Source organism: Mustela putorius, unplaced genomic scaffold, assembly GCF_011764305.1.
Source record: "Mustela putorius furo isolate JIRA1106 unplaced genomic scaffold, ASM1176430v1.1 tig00000695_pilon_pilon_pilon, whole genome shotgun sequence".
Lineage (NCBI taxonomy): Eukaryota > Metazoa > Chordata > Mammalia > Carnivora > Mustelidae > Mustela > Mustela putorius.
Genome location: NW_025421447.1, coordinates 4811537 through 4835520, shown reverse-complemented (window position 1 = coordinate 4835520; position 23984 = coordinate 4811537). Strand labels below are relative to the sequence as shown.

At 53.7% G+C, this 23984-nt stretch overlaps 1 protein-coding gene across 2 annotated transcripts in view; it reads left to right on the top strand.

The window, feature by feature from the left end:
- Positions 1 to 23984, top strand: part of ZZEF1 (zinc finger ZZ-type and EF-hand domain containing 1) — a 100565-nt gene that overhangs the window by 26025 nt on the left and 50556 nt on the right. For both annotated transcript variants that reach the window (XM_013060284.2, XM_045083153.1), the window contains exons 7-21: positions 2205 to 2321; positions 3232 to 3410; positions 4878 to 4976; positions 7383 to 7474; positions 7811 to 7959; positions 11731 to 11842; positions 12893 to 13108; positions 14072 to 14172; positions 14624 to 14793; positions 15882 to 16015; positions 18845 to 18915; positions 19813 to 19927; positions 22025 to 22184; positions 23011 to 23132; positions 23230 to 23352. In XM_013060284.2, the coding sequence (XP_012915738.2) occupies positions 2205 to 2321; positions 3232 to 3410; positions 4878 to 4976; positions 7383 to 7474; positions 7811 to 7959; positions 11731 to 11842; positions 12893 to 13108; positions 14072 to 14172; positions 14624 to 14793; positions 15882 to 16015; positions 18845 to 18915; positions 19813 to 19927; positions 22025 to 22184; positions 23011 to 23132; positions 23230 to 23352 (1960 nt within the window). The remainder of the gene's footprint in view (positions 1 to 2204; positions 2322 to 3231; positions 3411 to 4877; positions 4977 to 7382; positions 7475 to 7810; positions 7960 to 11730; positions 11843 to 12892; positions 13109 to 14071; positions 14173 to 14623; positions 14794 to 15881; positions 16016 to 18844; positions 18916 to 19812; positions 19928 to 22024; positions 22185 to 23010; positions 23133 to 23229; positions 23353 to 23984) is intronic.

The following is a 23984-nucleotide window of genomic DNA, read 5'->3' as shown; positions in this document are numbered from 1 at the left end:
ATCGTTCGGTTTCGGTTCATCTGATGTTGCCTGATGATTCGGTGTAGGTTTGTGTCTTTGGCAGGAGTATCACGGAAGCGATGGTCTGTTCTCCTGCACCCCATCGGGGGCGCAAGACGTTAGCCTGTCCTCTTACTAGTGCGGCTCGTGTCAGCTTTGATCCCTTGAAGCAAGGGGCGTCTGCCAGAGTTTCCACCGTAGTGGGTTTTTTTGTTGTGGTGATTAGTAAGTGTCTTGTGAGGAGGTGCTTCGAGACTGTAAGCGCCCTCTGCATTCTCAGACTTTGTATTGGTGTGGACTCAGGATGCCGCGTTAGTCACGGGCTTGTAACGTCACAGTGTTGATGTGTAGTTGGCTCGGATTTGGCCAGTAGGAACCCCTTTGGTCTGGCTCTGTGTCCTTTTGACATGTCCTTGGCAATGTGGTACACTTCCTCACTTTCTTCGAGAACAACAAGATACTGTGGGCCACCTCGAATGCTCCCTGCCCCAGTCCTGGATCCCCTGCTGTCTCAGGGAGCCGCCGCCCCATTGGGCAGGGAATGGGAGCTCGACAGGAAACACACGGGCCCCTGGCTCCTCTCAGGCCTCCTGAGTAGACCCCACGGGAAAGGGCACCTTTGTCTATAAGTAGTATGCACGTGTGTGTGTACGTGACCCACATTCACACCCGTGGTCATTTCTGTGTCTGTGGTGCTGAGACTTCTAGGCTTTGGCCTGACCCTCCCACCTCCAATCCTGCACGACAGCATTGGACCGTGTCGGCAGACAGTGGCAGTACTCATTCTCAGTTTCCTCTCTTTGTGTTTGAGCCTCCCTTCTCGGATAATGACAAAACCGCCGCCCGTCCTCCCTCCTTACCCACGCCACCGCCTCCGTCTCCCCTTCCCTTGCCTGACACCCTCCACCCCGGCTCCCGCAGTCACTGTGGCTGTCCTTGGGCATGTGCCCTGCTTGTTGGGTCCCCTTACTGAGTGCCAGGTGCCTTGCTCAGTGCTCACCTTCCCTGCCAGGCTGTCCCTTTGTTCCCATGCCTTTCTCATGCCCCTCGGTGCCCTCCCCTCAGACACACATGAGCGCCTGCCTTGTACAGCCCTCCTTTACGGACTGAATTCTCAGGAAGGGACGGAAGAAGAGCTTTCTACCTTAATTTTGTAAAGATAGGCCAAGTTTGTTGAGCAATGGATATGTTTAAAGTTTATATTTCTAAACGGTTATAATTACTAATCTGCAGTTATGTCTTCACTTCTAATATTTAAATATCAGGGATCTAAAACTACTGTAAGTTTTTTTGAAGAAAATCAATGAGGAAAAATAAAAAGAATATTATGAAACAAAAGTGTTGTATCAGTAGAAATAAGTCTGGTAAATTGCTGTGTGCTCACGTGCGTTGGGCCTCCCGGAGCAGCTGCCTTTCCGTGCGGCTGCGCGGGTCCTGGCAGAGTGGGGAGGCGCGTGAGAGGGAGAGGGTGACACCACGTCAGCCTTGCCACGCCGTGTCCGTGTCGGGGTGAGAGGAGTACCGTTGAGGGGTTCTCGTGACTGGTACCTGGAGCGGACTGCCAGCTGTAGTGCCTTGACTTCCTTTTGCATGCCTTCGTGTTGTTTGTGGTGTGCTCACTCAGGAGAACTTTCAGGGGATTCGGAGAGATCAGCGTAAGAGCAGGTGAGAGAAGAGAAGCCCTGAAGCAGACATTAAGGTAGAGAGGCAGGAAACGCAGGGAGGGGCAGAAGTCCTGACTGGTGCTCCTGTTCAGGAGGGAAGAGAACCGATGGCCTGTCTTGAGGTGCCATGGATCTTAAGAGGGGACATGGACATGAGCTTCTTACTGGGCCAAACACTGCTCTGCCTCTAGGGTCACGTTTTCTAGGAACTCTGGGGTTTCTTTCTGTCAGGGATGTGTGTCTTCTGCCCACCCTGCATGAAATGATGACGAGATCCCGAAGGCTGGACTAAGTCTCTGTGGAGGGAGGTGGACTCTTAAAAGAGAGAGTAAATGAAAAAGAAGGAAACTCCATGGACTGACTTGGCACTGTGACTCCTGGAGGAGGGCCTGGTTTGACATCATGTCCCAGGCTCTCTGCGGGGACACTGTATTCATGAGGGACTGATCCCAGCAGGTGTCTGATGGTTTGGTGTTCATCGAGCAGTATTAAGTCAGGGTTTTGCCTGGTCGGTTCTGACTTTCTGTCTCACACTTGCAGGAAGGCACTGCAGCACATGCCTCCGCTCTCCCTCTCACCAGGATCTACAGATTTCTCTACTTTCCTGTCTCCCAACGTTCTAGAAGAAGTGGACAGCTTCCTCATACGGATAACTAGGTAAAGTCAAGGTTGATGAGATGGGGCTTGTAGGGGGTAGAGGGTCTATATGCTTGTTAAGTCTTTAAAAACATTTTTCTAAATCTTCTACAGATCAGCACTAAACATGGCTCATGTTTAGTGACTGAAGAGAAGGTGAAACCATGGTTCAGCCCTCTGAGCTCCATTATGTAGCCACACCACCTGACCTTAGGGGGCAAGTGGGGGGGGTCCTCTGATGCAGCTGGAACAGGTGTCTCAGAGACCCCAGTGCAGAAGCTGTCGGCTTCCTGGGAGCCCCAGCCCGTGGCCTCTCCGGGCACCCGTGTGCCTCTCTGCATAGGGACAAGCCGTGGTCTGTGGGCCTTGGTGAGGCTCCTTAGTCCGGCTTGCCAGATGTGCTGCTTGCTGTGGCGACAGCTCTGTTCTGTGTCCACCGCGCCCCGTGTCGGGGCACAGGCCCGGTCCCGAGACCCCAGGACAGTGTCAGGAGTTTCAGTGCGATGTGTTTAATGAGCGGCAGAAGAGTAGAGTCTGTCTGGCACAGGTTGCTCCTGCCTGGGGGAGTGAGCCCTCGAGCCCCTGGCCCCCTGGCATTGTTAGCAGCAGGGCCTTACCATAGTGGCTCCTTCACTTGTGGCATCTGTGTTTGCTTTATAAAGCTAGGCTGGTTGAAACTGATGCTATTAGCATTGTTTACTAGTTATAGGTTAATAATGGCGCAGAGGGGAGGATTTAATGTCCTCGTCCTCTGGGTTGATTTCGTTTTCCTGTAGGTTATCTTGAGGATTTTGAGCGAGTATTTGTGACCCAGGTAGAGAAAGCATCGGATAGGTGGATCTCACTAATGGTGGTCAGTTACGTGGGCGTGGGGCTGCCTGGATTTCCTCACGTCTTTAAGAAGTGAGACGTTCTTCCTCTTTGTTTCCAGCTGCTGCTCGACTCCTGAGGTGGAGCTAACCCTTCTGGCCTTTGCACTGGCAAGAGGAAGTGTTGCCAAAGTGCTGAGCTCTTTGTGCACCATCAGCGAGCACCTGGACACGCAGTACGATGCCTCGTCCCTCATCGCCTCCATGGCGTCTGTCAGGCAGAGCCTGCTGCTTAAATACGGTAAATGAGCGGGCGCGACAGACAGGCGCTGACACCGTCGCAAACCTGGCATCTTCTCACCTCCTCGGGCGGTTCGCACCAACCCCGTGATTCCGGGCCGAACATATCCTCTCCTCCAGGGGCCAGCAGGGAGAAGGGGGCTGTGGGCTCCTTGACGGCATTATCAGAAGAGGGCCTGAGTGTCCCCTAGGCTGTACTTCCAGGATTTGCTGGGCAGACCACGTGGGCTCTGTGGTCAGCCGGTCACCAGCCATCCTCAATGAGGTGCAGGTGCGTCTCTGCACAGCAGGAGGCTGGGAAGTTGGAGTCCCTCCTTTCTGGTTGGGGTGGGGGGGACCTGACCCAGACACGGCACTAAGATCCTGGTGTGAGACTGCTCCCTGTGCGGGCTGTGTGCCCAACCCCGCTTTCCTGCCTGGGCCCGGCCACCGTCCCCTTTGCACTTTCCTGCTGACTCAGGATGGGCCCCCAACCCTCGTCAGCTGGTATGTGAGCAACAACTCTCGTGCCATCCCGGCCTCTTGCGCCGACGTGTCTGTCCAGAGGACAGTACTGGGTCCTGTCTCCTTCTGCCCCCCTGCTCATAGGGGCAGACTGTGCTATTTCTGCCACGATATTGGTACCTTTGCCTAATACAACTTAATGATTCATTTTATGTTTAGTATTTAAGGTCAGGTAATTGACGTCTTATAAATCTAGTTTGCCCCCTAAATTTGAAAATGTCACTTTTTGGTGGGGTAGGGAGCTCATAACAGGCACAGCTGGATGGGAGGGATCTGTGGTGTTTGGAAGATACCCTCCAGGAAAGTTATCAGTTCAGATGAGCAGCTGTTTGGGCAGGAATACTGGAGAGGGGAGGGACCGGGACGGAATGTTTGTACAGGCAGTGTTGTGGATTGGGTTATAGGTTAATGGGTATTCATTATAGTATCAGTAACATGAAGGAAGAAGGAAAAGCTTTCAAGTCGTTGTAGCAAATGGTACTTTCTAAAAATCTTGAAACTTTCAAAATTTATCTGCAGGTATATTAAAGAAACAAGACCTAAGACCTAAGATACTACATATATTTGAATGCAATTGTAAAAAAAACAACAACAACAACAACAACAAAAAAACCAAAAACGCAGCTGTAATAAAATTAGCTATTGGCTCCAGAACAGGGTTTCGGGGCTCCCTCTCCCAGACATGTTGAATGTGTGGTATCAGTCTGTCTTATAGTGTGTTTTGTTTCTGAGGAGTGGTTAGTCTGGAGTCCTCCGCTTGGACTCACGTAGGGACATAAAACTGCTTGGTCTCATCAGGAGAGCAGAGAAGGATGGTGTCTGCTTCTCTGTTTCAGCTGGAAGCTGGTGCGTTTCCCTTCGGCCGCGCTGCCCACCTGTTCTCCAGTCCCATGGACGTGCCTGATAGTTTTATTTTTCACGCTGCGCCACCTTAAGGCTCTCATTCTCTCTTCACTTTGACCAGGTAAACCTCTTCAGCTGATCCTTCAGGCCTGCGATGTCAAAGGGAAAGAAGAGAAGTCAGGCCCAGAAAACCTCCTGGTGGAGCCGTGGACCAGAGATGGTGAGTGGTCGGTCCATGTGCGTGCGGGGAGTGGGGAGGCCGTGGCATGCGGGGCCGTGGGCTGCACAGCAGGTTGGCCCGCATGGCTGTGGCTCTTGAATCATCTGCTCACTCTCCTTATCGCGGCCTTGTCCTCCACTGGGTGTCGGTCACCCCTAACGACTGCTGAGTGCTGGAGAGCTCTAGGTTCTGGAAAGTAAGGACTCTTCCTTTTGGAAGATAAAAAGTTATTGCTTTTATATTCAGATCATCTTTCCGTGGTGTTACCCTAAAGCATTAAGAAACGCAGCAGATCCGAGGCAGGATAGTGCTGGAAAGGAGGGTATTTCTCTGCGGGATGCCTCTGGATCAGGCGTGTCTGAAGAAACCTCCCTGCTCGCGGGCTGTCGGCATGGTAGCTGCCGAGGTGCTGTCCTGTGCAGTAGTGGGCCCTTTCCCTCATCGGGGGTCTGTCTCTTTCTCCTCCATCTTGCTGGCCGGCCAGTTTGTCTCCTGCACGCGCCGCCTTGCGCTCGCTGCCCTGCTTAGGACGTTGCCGATGCAGCCCAGGAAGGGGAGTCTTCTGGCTGTTACCGAGCATTGGCCGGGCTTGCCCGGCCTTGGATTTGCTTTCTCCTTGGCCTTCCTCACAGCGGTGCAGGCCACATATGTTCTCGGTGGTCACCTCTTCTCTGTTGTGTCCCCTGCATTCGTGATTCTCCCTGAGGCACCTCCTCTGCCTGCGAACTTCGCCTGCCGTGGACTGTCACGCAGGTCACTCTTGCTGTGGTCCTCTCCACGCAGTGAAGCCTCCGTGGGGACGTTCCCTTCCCCGTGTCCCTCCCCTGTCCCACTGAGGACCGCTAAGGGCCATGCAGGCCACGCACTGCCCACCATGGCACAGGGCACACGGGGAGCTCTCTGCATGGGGAGGCTTCACGTTCCCCAAGTGCCGGGAGGTGCCCATTCTGGAGAGGCCACCGGCTGCCGAGGGAGCCCGCACTTGGCCCTCCGGAGTGCCGGCGGTCCTGTCCACTGCTTGCCAGGGATGCTGGTGCTGCCTGGAGACTGACGGCGTGCATTTGTCCAGTTCTGCAGCTCTGCGATAGGTTATTCTCTTCGCTGTCATTTTGAGAGAGTAAACTGGGGGGAATGGTACCCAAACAGATGGAGCGTGAGGGCATCCCAGGAGCCGCTGCATGTTTTTTACCAAGGATGGGAAGAGCCAGTTCTGTGCTTACCTTTCAGGCTTTGTGGGTTTATTTTCGCCCTTAGAGAACCTTTCGGGTGTGTGTTGGTGGCAGGGCTGCTGAAAGAGAGTCTGGTTCTCTTGAGGCCATTGTGGTTTAGCTGCTGCGAGCTGCGGGTCGGTGGCCACCCACGTATGCACACGTGGTCCCTGCCGAGCGGCCGGGTCCTGCCGCAGCTGCTCTGCCGTGAGTTTCTTGTGCATTTCGTGTTCTTGGTTTCGGTGACATGTTCTGCATGTTGCTGTGTGGAGGTTCCAGTTCAGACAGTTCTGCTGACAGAGCTTGGTGCGTCAGACGCGGGCGTGGTCTTCCGGGCTCGCACGGACGGGCAGGTTGCAGGCGTTCCTGTCTCCAGGACAGCGGCATGGGCATGTGTGTGAGTTCTGTCACCTGCAGGGGCGCGGAAGAGAAAGGCAGCCTGGGTCTAGCAGCAGACCTCTTTGTGAGTTACTGAAGGATAATTAACAGCAACAAAAGAGGTAAACCATGACTTTCATACAAATGAAAGACGAATAGTTACACTTTTATTTATGTCGTTAATTCGTGAGGGCCCAGTAAGGTGTTACGAATAGTTCACGGGAGAATTCATAAGATACATACAGACCAACAAGAATGCCAGCAGGAGTCCACAGAGAGACATAAAACTGACCAACACTCGAGTGTGGTTCATGGAGCCATGAGATCGCTCACAAGCAGTGAGCGCTGGAGGTAGCCCGCAGAGTGTGCCCACGGAACACCCATTTCAGAGCCTCGCGCAGGCTTTCCTGACACTGTTCCAGAAGCCTCATCATCCCTCTGTCATGCTCCAGGCCTGTGTCCTCTGTCAGCAGTCGGGCGTCAGGCACGGTTTTAGGAATGGCACAAAAAGATAACTGGTTGTCTGGTCTTATGTCTGTTCAAATTTAAGTCACAGTCTTTATCAACTGTGTTCTTGATCATTAGAGCAGGGCTGCTGGTGTGGTTGAGGAGACTGTCCCTAGCCATGGTCTGTTACCTGGGCCTTGGCAGGGAGCTCGCACCTATGCAGAGGGGATATCTCTTTTTGCTTTTATGAAAATACCAGGCAGACTAGTTCCCCGCCACCACATGCAAAAGATCTGGTGTGCTTGGTTGGTCTTAGTTCTTCGGGTTATGACACATGGGTCGGCTGTCCTCACCTCAGTGTCTCCTTTTGCAGGGTTTCTTACAGAGACTGGGAAGACCAGAGCAAGTACCATTTTTTCTACAGGAACCGAATCTGCATTCCAAGTTACACAGATCAGAATTATGGTAATTCTCATACTCACTTCTTTAAGCAACGTTACTGCTATTTTTAAAGACAGGGTTCCATTTCAGAGTCTGTGTCCCTGGTTTGCATTGCACGTGTGGTGACCGTTCTGTGCCAGGCCTGTAGCAGAGGACTGGGACACAGAGATGAGGAGATTGTTGTCCGGGGACGTGTGACTAGAAGGCACTGCTTCTTAGGAAGCAGCTCTTTTGTTTTCCCGACTTAATGAACTCAAAATATCATTTTGCTGGTTTGAATTTGCTTCAAGCTCTATGAATTTAACTGTATTACTTGGAAACACAGCTGCCACAGGAGTTTTGTACCTTCCGTGTTTTTAGGTTCGACGTGGTGGCATTGGTGCCCAGTGTGGGTTGGTGTTTGCCTATAACTCCTCTTCTGATAAATTCCATGCAGAAGAACACTTCAAGAGGTTTGAAAAATATGACAAATGGAAGCTTCAGGAATTCAGGCAATTTGTAAAAAGCAGGTAAGGAACAGAATCAAAATTTTTGTAGTTAATAAGGCTATAAGCATTTTCTTATGGCAAAATATGCTCACGTCTCTATAGACAGGTGCCCCTTGCCTGTCCCCAGTGGCCATGAGGAATCACTGATTCCTGGCAACACCCATGAATATGTGTTTTAAGATCTGCCCCAAGCTCCCTCCTCCTAAGCATGCTTTCACTGGAGGTATTTTAAGCATCTATTCTGCATGGGGCCTGATGCTCACCACAGAAGAGATGCAGGGAACAAGTAGGTACAGTCGCTGCTCTGTGGCGCTCACTGTCTACTCAGACCAGCAATGTCACAGAGTGGTTAGCACTGGGCAAGGGTCGGGGCTCGGGGAGGAAAGACCCTGGAGGGAGTGTTGTTTGGGTTAAGAGCTAAGGAGGGTGTTCAGTTAAAGGGGAGATCCTGAGTAGAGAGCACAGCAGACCTGAGCCCTCGTAGGTGAGCTGTGGCAGGCTCGGGGGCACGCAGGTGCCTGAAGTCACCGCGAGGGGGAGAGTGCTGGGACGTGGAACTAGAGGTCCGGCAAGTGGCCCGCTCACTAAAGGTCTTTGTGTCTCTGGCTCAGGGCGAGAACTGTATCCTTTAAGCAAGGTTGGGTGGCCAGTGTAGTGTTGAGGAGCGTAGAGGAGGAGAACATGGCAGCCAGATGTGTGTTTTACAGGTGCTGGTCTGGATCATGCTATGTGCAGTGTGGCTGGGGGAGAGCCAGCATGGAGGCAGAATGGAAAGGGAGGGGGTGGTCAGAGGCCTAGGTCCCCTTAGCCAGAGCAGCACGGGCAGTGGTGGAGAGCTGGTAACTGACAGAGAGACGTTTCTGAGCGTAGAGCAGAGAAGGAGGGGTGGTGGAGGCTTTGGGGAGGCCTGGGATTTTGGCTGGGCCAGGTGGGGACACTGGAAGGGCCCTTCTCTGATAGAAACTAGCTTGGGAAAGCAGTCTGTGGGAAGCCGATGAGCTCAGTGTTGGTCCTGTTGGATTTGAGGTCTAGGAAGACTTGGTGATACTTGGCAGCTCCTTGGGAGAGTGCATTGAAGCTGGAAGAGGTACTGAAGGTACCAGTAGGAGAGATGTTTGAAGGATAATTGAAGTGAGTTCTGGAAGAGGATGTGGGCTGGGAAGAGAAGAGAGACATTGTAGATCAGCATGCTGAGAGGCACCAGCATTTAAAGGGCGACAGAATAAAAAGGAAGCTGAGAAACAGCCAGTAGGGCAGCAGGAAGGCCCCCGTGTGTCATCATGAAGCCGAGGGGGTGACAGTAAAGGAAGTAGGGAGTGGGCAGGGGGATCGGGTGTTACCCAGGCTCGTTTGGATTAAGTCTGCAAGTGGACCTCTCAGATTCAGCCCCAGAGCTCACTGGTGAGCCTTGGGCAGCGTGGTCTCCCGTGTTCACAGTAGCGGGTTAAAACTCACCGAGCAGAACCCTGGAGTTGCTGATTGTGCTGCTGTCTGCGGGGACGGGAGCTGGAGTTAACGGTGGCCTTCACAGCTGGCACCCGGTTCTGTGCTGCTGTGGCCTTGCACCCGGTGCCATACCACTGAGCTTGGCTGTGTACGCGTGTCCCCGGTTCTGCTTCAGTAGTTCTGGGTGGAGACCCTTACCCAGAGTTGGGGTCTCTCAGGTGAATGCTGGTCCCCACACACGGACCACACCAAGTAGCACAGGTCTGGAGTAGTTCCCTCTCTGCTGGGCGTGCACTGGTGGCCCTTAGTCTCCAGGACGTTCCTCCCAGTGGAGAGCCTGCTGCCCCTCTGCCGAAGGTCACAGCAAGTCAGCGGAAGTCTATGTCTGTGATTGCAGCCCTGCACGTGAACTGGAACAAATCTCCTTCATTCCTAGAGTCTTCCTCCCCACTATTCTATGTGCCTTCTTAAAAGATCCTTTTTTTCTAAAAAAGATTTTATTTATTTATTTGAGAGAGAGAGAGAGAGTGAGAGGGAGCAGGAGCAGCAGGCAGAGGGGGAAGCAGCCTTTCCGCTGAGCACAGAGCCTGACGGGGGCTCCATCCCCCAACCCCAGGATTATGACCTGAGCAGAAGGCAGGCGTTCAAACCACTGAGCCCCCCCAGGTGCCCCTAATATATCCTCTTTTTTTTTTTTTTTGATGGTAACTAGAGATTACACTTGTTTTTAAGCAGCTCTGTCCCATTCTTGGGACATATTACGATGAATTTTTTCTCTTAACCCTGTTAAATAAGATCTTTCACATTTTATGTAGGATTTTCTTCTAACCAGATATAGGTCTCTTCACTCCTCACTTAGTGGTTTTAGCTCTGGTTCCAGCCTGAGCTACTCTGAAATCCTGATTTGCTTGGCCTGCATGTTACCAGTGTCTCTCCAGTTTCGAAATCAAGAGGTTAATGTACGTGTGTCTGTCTTCTCCCATTTTTTTCTGTCTTCTGTCCTTCTGGCCGGTCATTGCTCAGTTGGCACGCTCCCGAGCCAGCTGACTGGCGCTGTCCATGCTCAAGAGGACAGACACTGAGTTCTCTTTTCTGTCTTCTGTGTGCTGTGGGGCGTAGTCAACAGGTTGTCTCTCTGTGCTCTCAAATGCCTGGCCATCTGTCTCTCCCTCTCCAGGACTTTCCCAAAGGCTGCCGCAGAGTGAATTCAGAAATCCTCAAACACGGTGTTGATGAAACTCATTGACATGGTTTTGGGTTAAGGCAGAATACCTTCTGTCCTCTTGGTTTTAGGGTTAATTATGTCATGAAAGACCGATGCCAAGAAAATCTTAAGTCAAAAAGAGAACATTTTTTTCTCCCCGTTACAGAACCTACTCTGGATCCTTAGTCTTCTCCCTCTTGCCACAAATGCCCGCGTGTGCTTCTCCGCGCAGAGTCCTCACGTGATGCTAGCTGTCCCACAGACTAGGCCTTGGGAAGTTCCAGGAGTGTTACTTGAAAGACTGCCTTTTTCTCCTTGGGTTATTGACTTCCTGAAAAGGGAGTACAACTCAAGTGTCTAATTTTTATTTAATTAATTAATTAAAGATTTTATTTATTTACTTGAGAGAGAGACAGTGAGAGAGAGCATGAGCGAGGAGAAGGTCAGAGGGAGAAGCAGACTCCCCATGGAGCTGGGAGCCCATTGCGGGACTCGATCCCGGGACTCCAGGATCATGACCTGAGCCGAAGGCAGTCGTCCAACCAGCTGAGCCACCCAGGCGTCCCTCAAGTGTCTAATTTTTAAGAAGAAGTAGCTGGAGTTGTCCTTCTTTACCCTTGAGGCTGAGACGCTTTCCTGGAAGCACCTTTTCAGGAACAGGAAAAAGTGAGGAGGCTGACGTCCCCTTTTGAAGCTCCAGGATCTGAAAGTCCCCTGGCTCTTCCCCTTCAGTTGTAGCAAGTGCGCTGAACCTCGGGCTGGGTGTATGCGTAGTGGCCACAGCTGGGGAAAGAATGGAACCTCTCTGTCCTTGGGATCTTTCCAGAAGCTTATGGTGGCTGTTGTTTCTCATTTATGAGTCGCTCTTCTGAGATGCCTTGGTTTCCTGTCTCGTTCTTCAGACATGTTATCTGGAGAAGCAAACTTTCTCTTTAGTTCCCGGATTCTGTTTGGAGCTGATACTTGTTCCCATGTTGGTGCCAAGGAGGCTGAGGAGCAGGGAGAAATGGCCAGAAGCCACTTCCACACCCGGGACCCGACTGCTCGCGGCAGGTTCAATGCCACGCGGATGGCGCCTGAGTTGTTAGGCCCCTGAGAATTTGGGAAGAGGACTGTGTTTTGAGATTTCCATGTGTTTGCAGGGCTGGTTGCCCCTCTGAGGAGCTCGGAGAGGATGACCCCATTGGCTGGTTTGAACTGGAAGAAGAGTGGGATGAAGCGGACGTGAAGTTGCGGCAGTGCAGAGTAGCCCAGGTAAGCCATGCGGAGTTGCGGCTGCTCCACGTGGCTGCTCCCCGCTCTGGCTCCGGCTCTGGCTCCGGCTCCGGCGCTGGCTCCGGCTCCGGCCCTGGCCCTGGCCCTGGCCCTGCCTGTGGCACGGCTCGTATGCGCCGGGGCCGGGACCATCGGAGCCTGGGGTCCCGTGACGGACGCCACCATCCAGGGACACAGGGGGCTGTGACCATCCAGGGGAAGTGTGCCTCCCTGGGCCTTAGGCCAGTGGGACAGGTTTCCCAGGAAAGGGGGTGTGCTGCCGAGCACTGGAAGCCCGTGATGGCGCCGTTGCCCGCAGCCCGGCTAGGTCATGGGGGGCAGGACAGCCGTGGTGGGGGGTGGGAGGGAGCACCCTGGCCCGAGGGCATGAGTGCTATGCCTCCGTGGCTGGGAGGGCAGTCGCTTCTGTCTGGGCCACGTTTCTCTCAGCCTTCGTGTCAGCCTCAGTGAGCAGCTTCAGTGAGAGAAGCAGGAGCTGCCCTCAGGGTTGGAGGGAGGAGACGCTCAGGAAGTGCTTCCGCGTCTGGGCCGTGGGGTCTGGATGGCACCCGGCTGAGCAGCATCCGCTGCGAGAAGTGTGGAGTCGGCTTGGCAGGCGGCCTGCAGAGTGGCTCTGGCCTCCAGCAGACGGCGCAGGGCCTTGGGCTGTGGGTCAATGGGGGCTTTGAGAGGGTTCTTCAGGGCACGTGCTGACCGCTCTCACTCTCTGCCTGATTTCTGTTCCACAACAACGGGGCTGCACAGCAGATGTACTTCTCGGATTCATGGTGTCTTGGCCCGTGTTTGCTCTGAACAGGGTGTGGTGCCACTTCTCTCACTGGGACCGGTCCCAAACCCTGACTCGTCAGCACGAGTGTTTTTCTTCCTGTTTGTCGAGATGTTGGGCTTCCTTTTGGGCCCCCATGCTAGACAGAGTGGGACCTAATAGATCACTGAAGTCACGGGGGACCGTCCCAGAAAGGCCTGTATCTCCTTCCGTTTGTAGTCCGGCTTCTGAGTCCCTCTCCCTGAATGTCCCCATCCTTCTAGTACCTGATGGTGAAGTTCCTGTGCACGCGCCAGGAGTCGGCGGAGCGCTTGGGCGTGCAGGGCCTCAGCATCAGCGGGTATCTGCGGCCAGTGAGCGCGGAAGCAGAGCAGCCTGCTGTCTGCACCCTCTGCAGGAAGGACGGGGAGGACAGCATCTGTGGGGCCACCCTGCTCCTCAGGACACTTCAGTTTACTCAGCAGCTCGCCCATGACCTGGTACCTCGTTCCCGTGGGGCACTTTAATGGTGGTGTTGAGGGAGACGCCCGTGCAGGGGCATGTTTGCTGCGGGCATGGTGGTGCTGGGATGGCGTGGGGAGAGCCGGGGCGGGAGGTGCTGGGCATCCGTGGTGTCAGTCACCGGAGGACGTGTGGTCGTCACAGTGATGCTTCCCACAGTGATGCTTGCCCACAGACCTTGGAGACCCCCGCGTGGTGCCTGGTGGTGGTCTGGGGACAACGAGTAAGCTTGTGAGATTTCCAACTCCCTTAAGTCCTGGGAAGTTTATTTCCAAGGTCCGGGCAATTGTGTTTGCTCACTAACGGTACCAGGATGTCAGGGTTTGAAACCGTCTGTGGTCCAGACACTGACTTGTGCAGTCACTCGTACAGTCACTAGTAAGAACGCAGTGACCGCTCACTCTGGGGAGGACTCTAGCCACCATCACCGTAGAGAGCACACCACTCAGCTTAGGGGTTAGTGGGGCCTCTCGCCCTCCCATGGTGCTGGTGTTGCTGAGACCCAGTTTAACTTCGGTCTGTTTGGTCTTTGTTACTCAAGCTCTCCTGTTCCAGCAGGAAACATAAACGGTGCTGGGGGAGGCGAGGTGGGGTGCCGCAGAGCCGCGGGGGCTCTGGGGCAGCATCAACGCGGGCGGGGGTCCAAGCACACTGCTGTGTCGTCTCGCTGGTGCCCTGGTGCGGTGTATGGAGTTGGGAGTCTCTGTGTGGTGCGTGTGCGTCTGTGCACGTCTGTTCTCACCTCCGCGTGCGCACGTACACATGCCCTGTAGAAAGTGCCACACTGGGCAGGGTTGTTCGCGCGCTTCCAGGCTGGGGAGCGTCCGCGTCAGCCGTGTGGGAAGCCTACGCCCATTCCCATCAAACGGTAAATGAGCCATCCCAATATTTCTCTAAATGCATTTTCAATGTTATTTTTTCTGGTTTTTATAATTTTTTAGGTGCAGCAGAAGGAAAGTGGCTTAAAATACAAATCTTTTCTGGACTTCGCGGGTCTTGATTTGCAAATCTTCTGGAATTTTTACAGTAAATTAAAGCAAAAGTAGGTCAGACTTTATTATAAGGTGATAATCATATAAACAAAACTGAAAAAGCTATTTTTTATATTCCAAATAGTCCATTTTTTTTTCTAAGATTCTTTGACATCTCCCTGGTTTATACTGTTCTCGTTTGAGAAAACTGGTTATCGTTAAAGACAGCGCTTCACGTTTCTGTAACATACTTTGGGCATTGTTTCTGCAAACATTTTGTCAGGTCAAGCATTGGGGTGTGCCCTCATTTTATAGGTGGAAAAGTAGGGTCGAAAACACATGTCCTTGGCGCACTGTGGGCAGACTCAGGCAGGGTGTGAGGTTCTTTCCATTCTGCCTCTTTTCCTCTCCTTGGCCTTCTTTTGACTGGGCCTGCTGTGTAGACTAGAGTCCTTTTTAGACTGCTTAGGAGGGAAAAAGCAACCTGCCGTTCAATGCTCTGGTGTGCTTGCCTTTCTGTAGCCCGAGGGAAGAATGCATCTGTGCCCAAACCCTGCTTCTGCGTCTCCTCCAGAGCTGCTTCTCCATGCTGCAGAGGGATGGGCCAGCTGCCTGCCCGCAAGCAAAGGCTCCCCGGCAGAGTCCTGCAGGGGCCATGGCCGCCAAGGAGCTCCACACACATTTATGTGACGGTAGGGATTGGGCTGGCCTTTACTTTTTTTTTTAAAGATTTTATTTGTCTATTTAACAGAGAGAGAGAGAGCCAGGAGAGCAGAAGCGGGGGGAGGGGCTGAGGGAGAAGGAGAGGCAGACTCCCCACAGAGCAGGGAGCCAGGGAGCCTGATGCGGGGCCCCATCCCAGGACCCTGGGATCATGAACTGAGCCGAAGGCAGACACTGAACTCACTGAGCCCCACAGGGGCCCCTGGGCTTTTCTTGAATGTGACCCTGTGCTGGTAGCCTCCCAGGCCTCTTGCTGTAAGAACAGGGACTCTGTGCTCATGCAAGCCCAGGAGAGGGGTCACTGCTTGGGTAAATGAGGGTTTCCTTGGATTTTCTTTTGATTCATTATTTTGAGTTCAGGATTTAGTCTCTCACTCGTGAGTCTTCCTTTTCTTTCTTTTCTCTCTCTCTCTCTCTCTCTTTTTTTTTTTTTTAAGATTTTATTTATTTATTTGACAGAGAGAGAGAGAGAGCATGAGAGAGGGAACACAAGCACAGGGAGGGGAGAGGGGGAAGCAGGCTTCCCGCAGAGCAGGGAACCCGATGCTGGGCTCTGTCCCAGTGATGAGGGAGCACGAGGCTGGCTGAAGACAAAGCAAAAGCTGGCGCCTTGTACCCCCCCCATCCGACTTCATCACCAGGACCCGAGCATCATGACCTGAGCTGAAGGCAAACGCTTAACAACTGAGCCACCCAGGCGCCCCTTCCTCCTGGTTTCTGACCACAGGCTTGTCACACTGATAGTGATGACTGTCACACTCTTCAGTCCTCACTGTAGTGAAGACACTGGGACGGGAGGGAGGGGAGAGAATAAGCACGTGGCCACGTGGAATGACTGTCCAGGCTTTGCCCGGTTGCGGCTCAGAAGGGCGGGGAAATAATGAAATGAAAACTGGTACATATGGCCCTTCCGTCGGTGCAGTGCATTTCCTTGTGCTGCCGTACATAGGCCCTTGCTGTGCGGCGGGGTGGCTAGTCACGGGCTGGCAAGTGCGGGTACCGATGTTGTGAGTGGGGTGGGGGATGTGACGCTGATGCCGTTGTTCGTTCCTGGCAGTGGTGGACAGGGTGGACGGAGACTCTGCACCCATGGAAACGTTAAAACAAGAAGTCAGGAATACCCTTCTCAATGGGGCTGCCGTCTTCTTTCCTGACCGACAGAGCCGGCGGGACCATCTCTTCGCCATGATGGTAATCACTCACGTCGGGAATCTGGAGGGATAGCAGTTAGGGTTCCCTCTTTCCTTTGCGCGTCTCCTTGGTTTCGGTGTTCCGGGTGTGCATCTGCTGCTGATCCTAACCCAGCCGCCTCAGGGCCCCATGCGGCACCCCTGCCCTTAAGGAGAGGGAGGCTCTCATGTAGCCTGTTGTCTCACAAAGTGGGATATTGTCTCCTCCATCCTCTTCAGGATTTCCCTGCAGCCAAGCATTCTTTTCAACAGTGGTCGCTTCTTTGTTACGGGGAAGTCTAAAACACACACAAAACTAGAGGAAATCTGACCCTGCCCCGTCCTCCTTCCTGCCCCCAGGTCGGGCACTTGCAAACTGGGCTCCTCTTGCTTCATTGGTGATCTGCCTTATCCACTCTCTCTCTACCCGCCCGGCCCGCCCCATGATTTCACAGGAAATCCCTGACCAGGTGTCTGAGACCCAGGTGTCTGAGATTCTCCCTGCAGGGAACTGCAGCCCTCACCGACCTGTGCCCCTTGCACTCAGACGTCAAGAGTGGCCGGTGAAAAGTGCTCTCAGGGTTTATGAGCAGTGTGTTACCAAGTGGAATATCCCGTACAAAGATCCAGATTTTTAGTCCTCAAGGTAGTATTTCTGTGGGAAAATGAGTGTGATACAGGGGGAAACAGATCCATGACAATGTGAGAACAAAAATTTCTCTCTCTGATCAGGCTCTTTGGTCAGCACGGGGTCTGCTCATCCCTCTCTCTGCGGTCCCCCTCCAGGTGCACATGCATGGGCGCGTGCTCTCTCTCTCTCAAAGTATTAAAAAAAAAAAAACAAACTTAAAAAAATTTCTCTGAGCAATGCTGAACACATGTAGGCCAGAGAGCTCCAGAGTTCCCAGTGCTTCAGAGGTGGCATGACACACGGAAACATAAAAGAGTGGCAAGGAAGCAGACTTACAGGTCAGGCTTTCTTGTAAACATTGTAAGAAAAGCCTAACGAAACATTTGTAAACTGGTCCGGTAAAATCCAAAGTGCTGACTGACTGGGAGTTACCCTAGGAATACAAGGGTGGTTTAATGTTAGAAAATTAGTAAGTGAGGTTAGAGGAAAAAGTTATGTCAGTAAATACAGAAAACATTTAAGTAAGATTAAATTCTGATGAAGATTAAAACTATAAAACCATTAGCAAACTCAGAGCAGAAAGGAACTCCCTCAACCTTCTGGAGGGCGTGTGCCCCAGACTTTTAACAATATGCTGGATGGTGGACCCTAGAAGCATCCCTTTCAGAATGAGGAGGAAGACATGGATGCTCACCGGCCGCTGCTTCTCGGGAGGTCGTCAGAGGGTCTGGCCAGTGCGGTAGGACAAGGAAGAGAGATTTTAATCATAATCGGAAAGGATAAGATAAATAATTCTTTATAGGTGATAGAATTATAGATTGTTTTTTATTGTCTGTAGACAAGCAAGTAGTAGAATTATTGGTAGGAGCTTAGTGAAGAAAATAGATCCAGCATTTTAAAAAAGCATTTTTATTTTTTATTTTTTTCAAGATTTTATTTATTTAACAGAGATAGATCACAAGTAGGCAGAGCAGCAGGCAGAGAGAGAGGGAAGCAGGCTCCCTGCTGAGCAGAAAGCCTGATGTGGGGCTTGATCCCAGGACCTTGGGGTCATGATGAGCTGAAGGCAAAGGCTTTAACTTAACATTGAGCCACCCAGGCGCCCATAAAAAGGCATTTATAAATGCAGCAACTAATTAGCAAATGTAGTAAAGTTTTTATGGGGTGCATAGAAAGAAAGAAAGGAGGGAACAAAAGCACCAAATATGGTCTCTGGAGCCAGGGGACTATAGTCCAGCTGGGGACACCGGCCACAGGGAGAAGCTGCAGAGTGTTATGGGGCCAAGTCCTAGGGTCAGGTGACTGCGGATGGTTTTGGGGATGAGGCAGGATCTTACGCTGTTTTCATCTGTCTGCAAAATTTGCATGTCAGCCTGAAGGGTCAGTTTCCACCCAGACTCCTGACCTTGGACCGCATCTGCCGGCCCGACCCACCGGACTGTGGGCAGGACTCCCGTCTTCCTTGTTTACTGGCGCATTTGCCAGGCCGCTCGCAGTGACTTGCTTTGCTCGAGTGTGTCCCGCACATAGAAGTGGCAGATGACACGTGACCTCTTGAATGGCATTGCCATCCGTTTGCAGCCCCGTCGCTTTCCCTTCACCCGTCCCTATGGACGGCGGTGGTGGGGCTCCGTTTTCCCTTTCCACGCTGACGAACGGAAGGCGCATCTTGCGTCTCCCACCCTCCTGAGCCAGGCAGGGCCCTGGGTCTTCACTGCTCTGGAGACCCCCTCCAGCTCCTTGCCTGACAGTTGGTGTTCAGCACGTTTATTGCATTAAGAGAGGGATCCTAAAGTGGCCCAGTAGCCTCGTCAAGAGATGTGATTCCTACAACTGTGACTTTAGGCTGCTCTGGCTTATGTCGGGAAAGCTTAGGTCCGATTTCAGAGCTGAGAGAATACTCGAGAGAAATGCGCTGTTCCTGCCCTTTGCTCTCGCGTTGTGCCCAGGGATGAGAAGCGCCCCGCCTGCCACATGTTCGCATTGCGAGTTCTCGCGGGAAAGCCTGGCTGTGGGAGCTTTAGCAGTGCCCTGCAGTGAGCCTGCCGTCTTCTGTTGCAACGGGGAGCCGGCTCCTGCCAGCACCGGGCCAGGCCTAGTGGCGCGCTGCGGAGCGTGTGCTAGCACCGTGCTCGGGAATGGGCCAGTGGCCCTTCGTGCTGCCCGGGCTCTGGGATGCTGTGGAACAGGTGTCTGACCATGCACTTCATTGTTTTCTAGAAGCACGTCACCGAGCAGGAGCACAAGCAGTCCCTGCAGCTCACTTTCCGTTCGCTGTGCGCCTATTTTAGGTGAGTTCCTGGCACTTTCTGCCCTCCGTCGCTCCCATGTTCGCGAGGTTTGCTTTAGCTTTCTGTCCCCTCTGCTCAGCCAGATTCCTGGAGGGAGAGGCCACTGGTCAGAGGAATGGGTCAGGTGGTGGTGGGGCGATGACCTTATCAGGAGTTTGAGCCACGGCCTAGTCCTCCATTGGGGGCAGCACCCACTGAGGAGCTCCAAGTGCTCCCATTTCTTGGTGATGCTGAGGTCAAAGACGCGGACTGAAGCCGGAGGAGCTGGGCGTCCTGTACTCAGGTCTGAGAACCCAGAAGCACAGAGCGGGAGTTGAGCCAGGGCAGTGTGCCGGGAGGGGGCGACTCGGAGATCTGTGCGTGCTTGGCTGGAGGAGCAGCTAGTGGCCCTGTAGGCGGCCCTCCTGGAGGCCCAGGCTCTTGAAGAAGGGAGGGAACGCGGGGCCCAAGTTCCTGTTGACATGTGAGGCCGTATCTAGAGTGGGGCAGACTCAGAGGGCTGCGAGTGGGTCTGCATTCGAGGATCGGGGCAACGAAAGAGCCTCGGAGCTCATTAGGGGAGCTTCTGAAGACATGAATGTGCAGCCTGGACTGTGCAGTTAGCCCCCGTGAGATCAGGGGTCTTTCTTGCTGGTGGTCACAGTGATAGAGTCACCAGACTGACTCCTCAGACTCTCTGCTCAAGACTTGAGTTGTATGGCCTGAGCTTACTCAGGACATGGGGGACGGACAGCGGCCCAGACCCAGCTGGGACCTGCCTTTTTCCTGACCCAGACTCCTCCACAACGCGCAGAACTAGCACTGAAATCCTGCATCCTTTTCTGAAAACTTTTAAGACAAAAGCATGAAGGTGCTGTGCCTGAAACAACATGTCGTGACAGACTTTTGTCCTTTCAGTGATAAGGATCCAGGTGGCCTCCTGCTCTTGCCTGAGAAGGGTGACGTGGCCGACCTGAACAGCCCTGAAGTACTAGCGGTCACAAGCACCCTCCTGTCCGTCGCTGCCCGAGAGGTAACTGGTGGCTGCTCCGCTCCCCTCCTACCCGGTGATCGCCGCCCCCATTGTCCTGGTCCCCTTCACCTCCCCTCACCTCGTGACCCGGTGATGGCGGGCACCACCCCCATTGGCCTCATTCACAGTGTGGTGTATCTTTGTCCCGGGGCTGTTCCAGATGGTCACTGACAGTCCCCAGCCTGCCGTGGCTCCTGATCCCTGGCTCTTGGGGCCAGTCCTGTGCTAGTCAGCGAGCCATCCATGTGTAGACGTGCTTGTTGAGACTTCCCTCGCGAAGGAGGTCTTTGCTATGTCCCCTGGGGTGCAGTCCGTGAGCCCAGCACTTAGGCCTGTGTCTGTGGAGGGAGGGAGTTCCGTGGAAAACTGCTTTAGTTTTTTTAAAAATTTAAGATGCCTTAGGAAACGCACATGCTAATCAAGTCTGAGAAGATAGTCTCTCTTGTGTGTGCTAGTGATACTTTCAAATTTTCACTTTGTTTTTTTCAACATGAAGGATTCTGTTTCTCACAGTGTCGTCCACCTGTCAAGTGTGGTGTTTGGGCAGAAATTTGGGTTTCTAGGTCCCAGTCCAGGCTCCTGCCTTAGAGCCTCTTGGGACAGGATTATGAGTCTGTGTGACACCGCACACCCTGGGACTCTGACGCGACAGGACCCCATGACTAGGGGACCAAGGACTGCTCTCTGGACAGAACATGGACTGGGGTATGGGGCGTGATGTGGGCCAGGCCAGTCCACACGCCAGAAGCGTGGAGTGACGGAGACTTTATGGTAGTGTCTTCTGTGGCCGAACTGGAGTGTCTTTCCGCCCTTTACTTGGGTTCTCCCATCAGTGCTCCGCTGTTTTGGGTCGCTGCCAGAGCCACAGTTCCATCCGCTCCTGGCTGCTCTGCACGCAGGGAGACAGCTTTGAGAGTGCCAGGCTCTCATTAACCGGGATCACCCCATGGGCTGGCCCTTGCACACCTAGTATGACTTCCAGTCCAGGGTCGTCTCTGTCCCACTCGGATGCCCGCATCCTCGGTCGCTGCTGTCACATTCATGTTCTCTGGCTGCCTCCTGCCTGCCTTCTGTCTCATTTCCAGACTGTCTGGCCCATCTCTGTCTTCCCTGAAGCCCCTCCTCCAGCCGGCTGCTCATCCGTATTTGCTCTGAGCCCTGGTGGCCGCACCCCACTCCCATCTGCCTCTATTCCTGCCACCGCCTGTGCTCACGCTTGTGCAGAAAGCCAGGGACAAGATGGGGAGGGCCAGTATTTGAAGAGGAGAAGGGCCGGGGGTGGTCTTGGAACATGTGACTTCATTCTAGGACTTGAGATGGCGGGAGCTCCTGGACACTCAGGAGCTGAGTCAGTGCTGGGACTGGTATGGCCACTGAGGGAGAGCCGAGAGCTGAAATGCCCACTGCACCACAGGCCTTCCCCCGCAGAGGCAGCCGCCCTTGTGAGGTGTACACCGATCTTTCCTGTCTGGCTTTTCCTGTGCAGCAGGCTTGTTTGGCCTGGTCCCATGGCACACATCCGAAACATACCGTTTCTGAGGCTTGTCCACATGGACATGCACAATGCGGTTGATCTCTTGTCGCTGGTGTGCGGGACTCCCCTCGGGAACTTGCCACTGTGTATCCCGGTTACTTTGGAGGGCCAGTGGGATTGTTTCTAGGTGGGGGCAACTATGTGGAGATTGTGGGACGGACATAGCTTGTGGTATCTTTGTGCAGGAATTTACTCCTTGAGGTCAGGTGAGAACAGAGCTGATAGCTGGAGAGCCACCGAGGGGCAGAAAATGACTTTTCAGGTGGGATAGGTGTGATGTCAGGCTCCGGGGAAGGGCCCAGAGAGAAACGGGGTTTGCAGGCGTAAGAGAGAGGGGGTCGCTGGTAGGACGAGACCCCAAGGGGACAGAAGGGGAGGCTGCTGACGGTGAAAACCATGCGGGAAGCCTCTGGAGAGCGGGAGGGTGAGAGAGGGGCTTTCACCTGCCTTTTCTCTCGGTCACATTTGAAACGCGGACAGCTCTGGGCCGGGGATGGCATGCCTGTGCCCATGTCCTGTGCTCTGCCCCTGCCATGAAAACGTCCTCTGTCTGCTTCTCACAGTGTGAACTGCTGGTGCTCACGGGTGCCCAAGGGGAGGCTGGCTCCGTGCTGCTGTCCCTGTTCTGGGCCGTCCAGGGCAGCCTGCTCTCCTGGTGCTTCCTGCAGCTGAAGAGCGCCGACCCCGCAGCCAGAGGCCGTGCCGCCGACCTGCTGGAGCAGTGTGAGTGCCGGCCACGCCGTCCCACCCCCGCCAGAGCACAGGGCTGTTTGGGCCTTGCCGCTCTCTTTGGAGCCTCGTGCACGGAGTGCCCAGAGGGTTTTCTGTCCCCGGTGGCAGATTAGTCTGTCTCTGGGTGGTGGTTCCTTCCTCATCTAGGGTTCTGTGGCCTGTCTTTTTGCCCAGAGTACTGTGAGTGTGTGGTGTGCCCAGCGCTCCCGCCTTGGGGCCCTCTGTCACACAGCAGGTGACACCACACTGTACAGCAGAGCCCGTCATCTGGGCTTTCGTCAAGGCACCCAAACGGGAGAGGCTTGAACTTGTGAAATCTCAGGTGTATGGGGCCACTGCTGTGGTCTTTGCACACCCCGAAAATGCTCTTGTTCATGTCCCAGAAACCTGCAGACAATGATGTGACCTTCCCCAGGTTCTGAGAAATACGCGTGTGGCACGTGGACTCCCAGCAGTGTGACAGGACTGCTGACGGGGCCCAGGGCTGGCTCCTGCGGTTTGGCCTGAGGCCTGGCCTCCTGAGACGGGCCCGTTGTGAGCAGAGCGAGACTTCACCCTCGCTGCTGGGCTGCTCATCCAAGAACCACCTCATCCCAAAGTAGCAAAGACCGAAATCTGCCTTTCAGAGCGATCCTTGCCTGAGATCTGCACTGCCTTTCCTCCCAGAGGAAAACATACCCGTGGCACTCGGTGGCCTTTTGATGTGGAATTCTTATCACTGCACCTGAGACCCTCTCCAGCTTTGTCCTTCATGATGACCGAGCAAAGGATGTGGGTCCCGCACATGATACTAACTGCTGTCTCTATGTTTCGGCAGATGTGAGGCAGTTTCTGGCAAGCTTGAGAGTGATTTTGGAATCCCTCTTGTCACAGCACAGTGGAAAAACCATCGTAGAAAAGTTATGTAACTCGGTGTTTTCGATGGCAGCTCGTCAACTGGTAAGACACGGTGAGGGTCTCTGGAAAGGGGGTTTTGTAAGCTGCAGCCCCAGCAGAGTCCGAGGAGGGTACTGAGGGCCTCATCGATCTCCTTCAGGTCATCTTCCTGCTGGACTTCTGTGCGTTGGACATCCCCCACTGCACGCTGCTACGCGAGTTCAGCACGCTGACGGGGCTACTGAGGCGGCTCTGTGCCGACCCAGAAGGGCTGCTCGATAAGGTAACCGGGGTGGGTGCCGGCGCTCGTGCTGCAGCCTCTGAGAGTGCCAGAACCACCGGGGGGACCCACCTCCAAAGGCCTCCCCGCAACGTGGTATCAGTGGTTCGCGGATGAAGGTGCGTGGTGGCCTGGGGACTGGGCATGGCCCACATGGCCAGGAGGCTGTATGCGGGTGGTCCGTTCTCACAGCCCAGAGCTTGTGTAGAACCCGGTAGGTGAATGACCAGATTGGAGTCCAGAAGAGACACGACGTGTTGAAAGGCAGATTCGAAGGTTGGGTATTTAACAGAATTTTCTCCCTGTTTAACTTTATGGGACACAGAGATTTGCACTTTCTTCTTTGAGTCCCGGAACAACTCTGTGGGAGTAGAAAGAGCATACGTTATAAAGCTTATTTTAAAGGTGAAAAAGCAAAGACTAAAAAATGGAGAGAGACTAGAGGATGGGCTCAGATTTGCCGAGGTCCCCAATTCAATGTTTCTTCTCACTGGAAATTCATGCGAGTAGTGACTTGCAGGAAAACAGGCTAATCTTGTACTGAAAACACACATGTCCTCTGCTAAGGGCTAGAGGCACGCTGACCTGTCCGCAGGTGGAACACGGGGCTCTCTGTAGCCCATGCGACTGTGTGT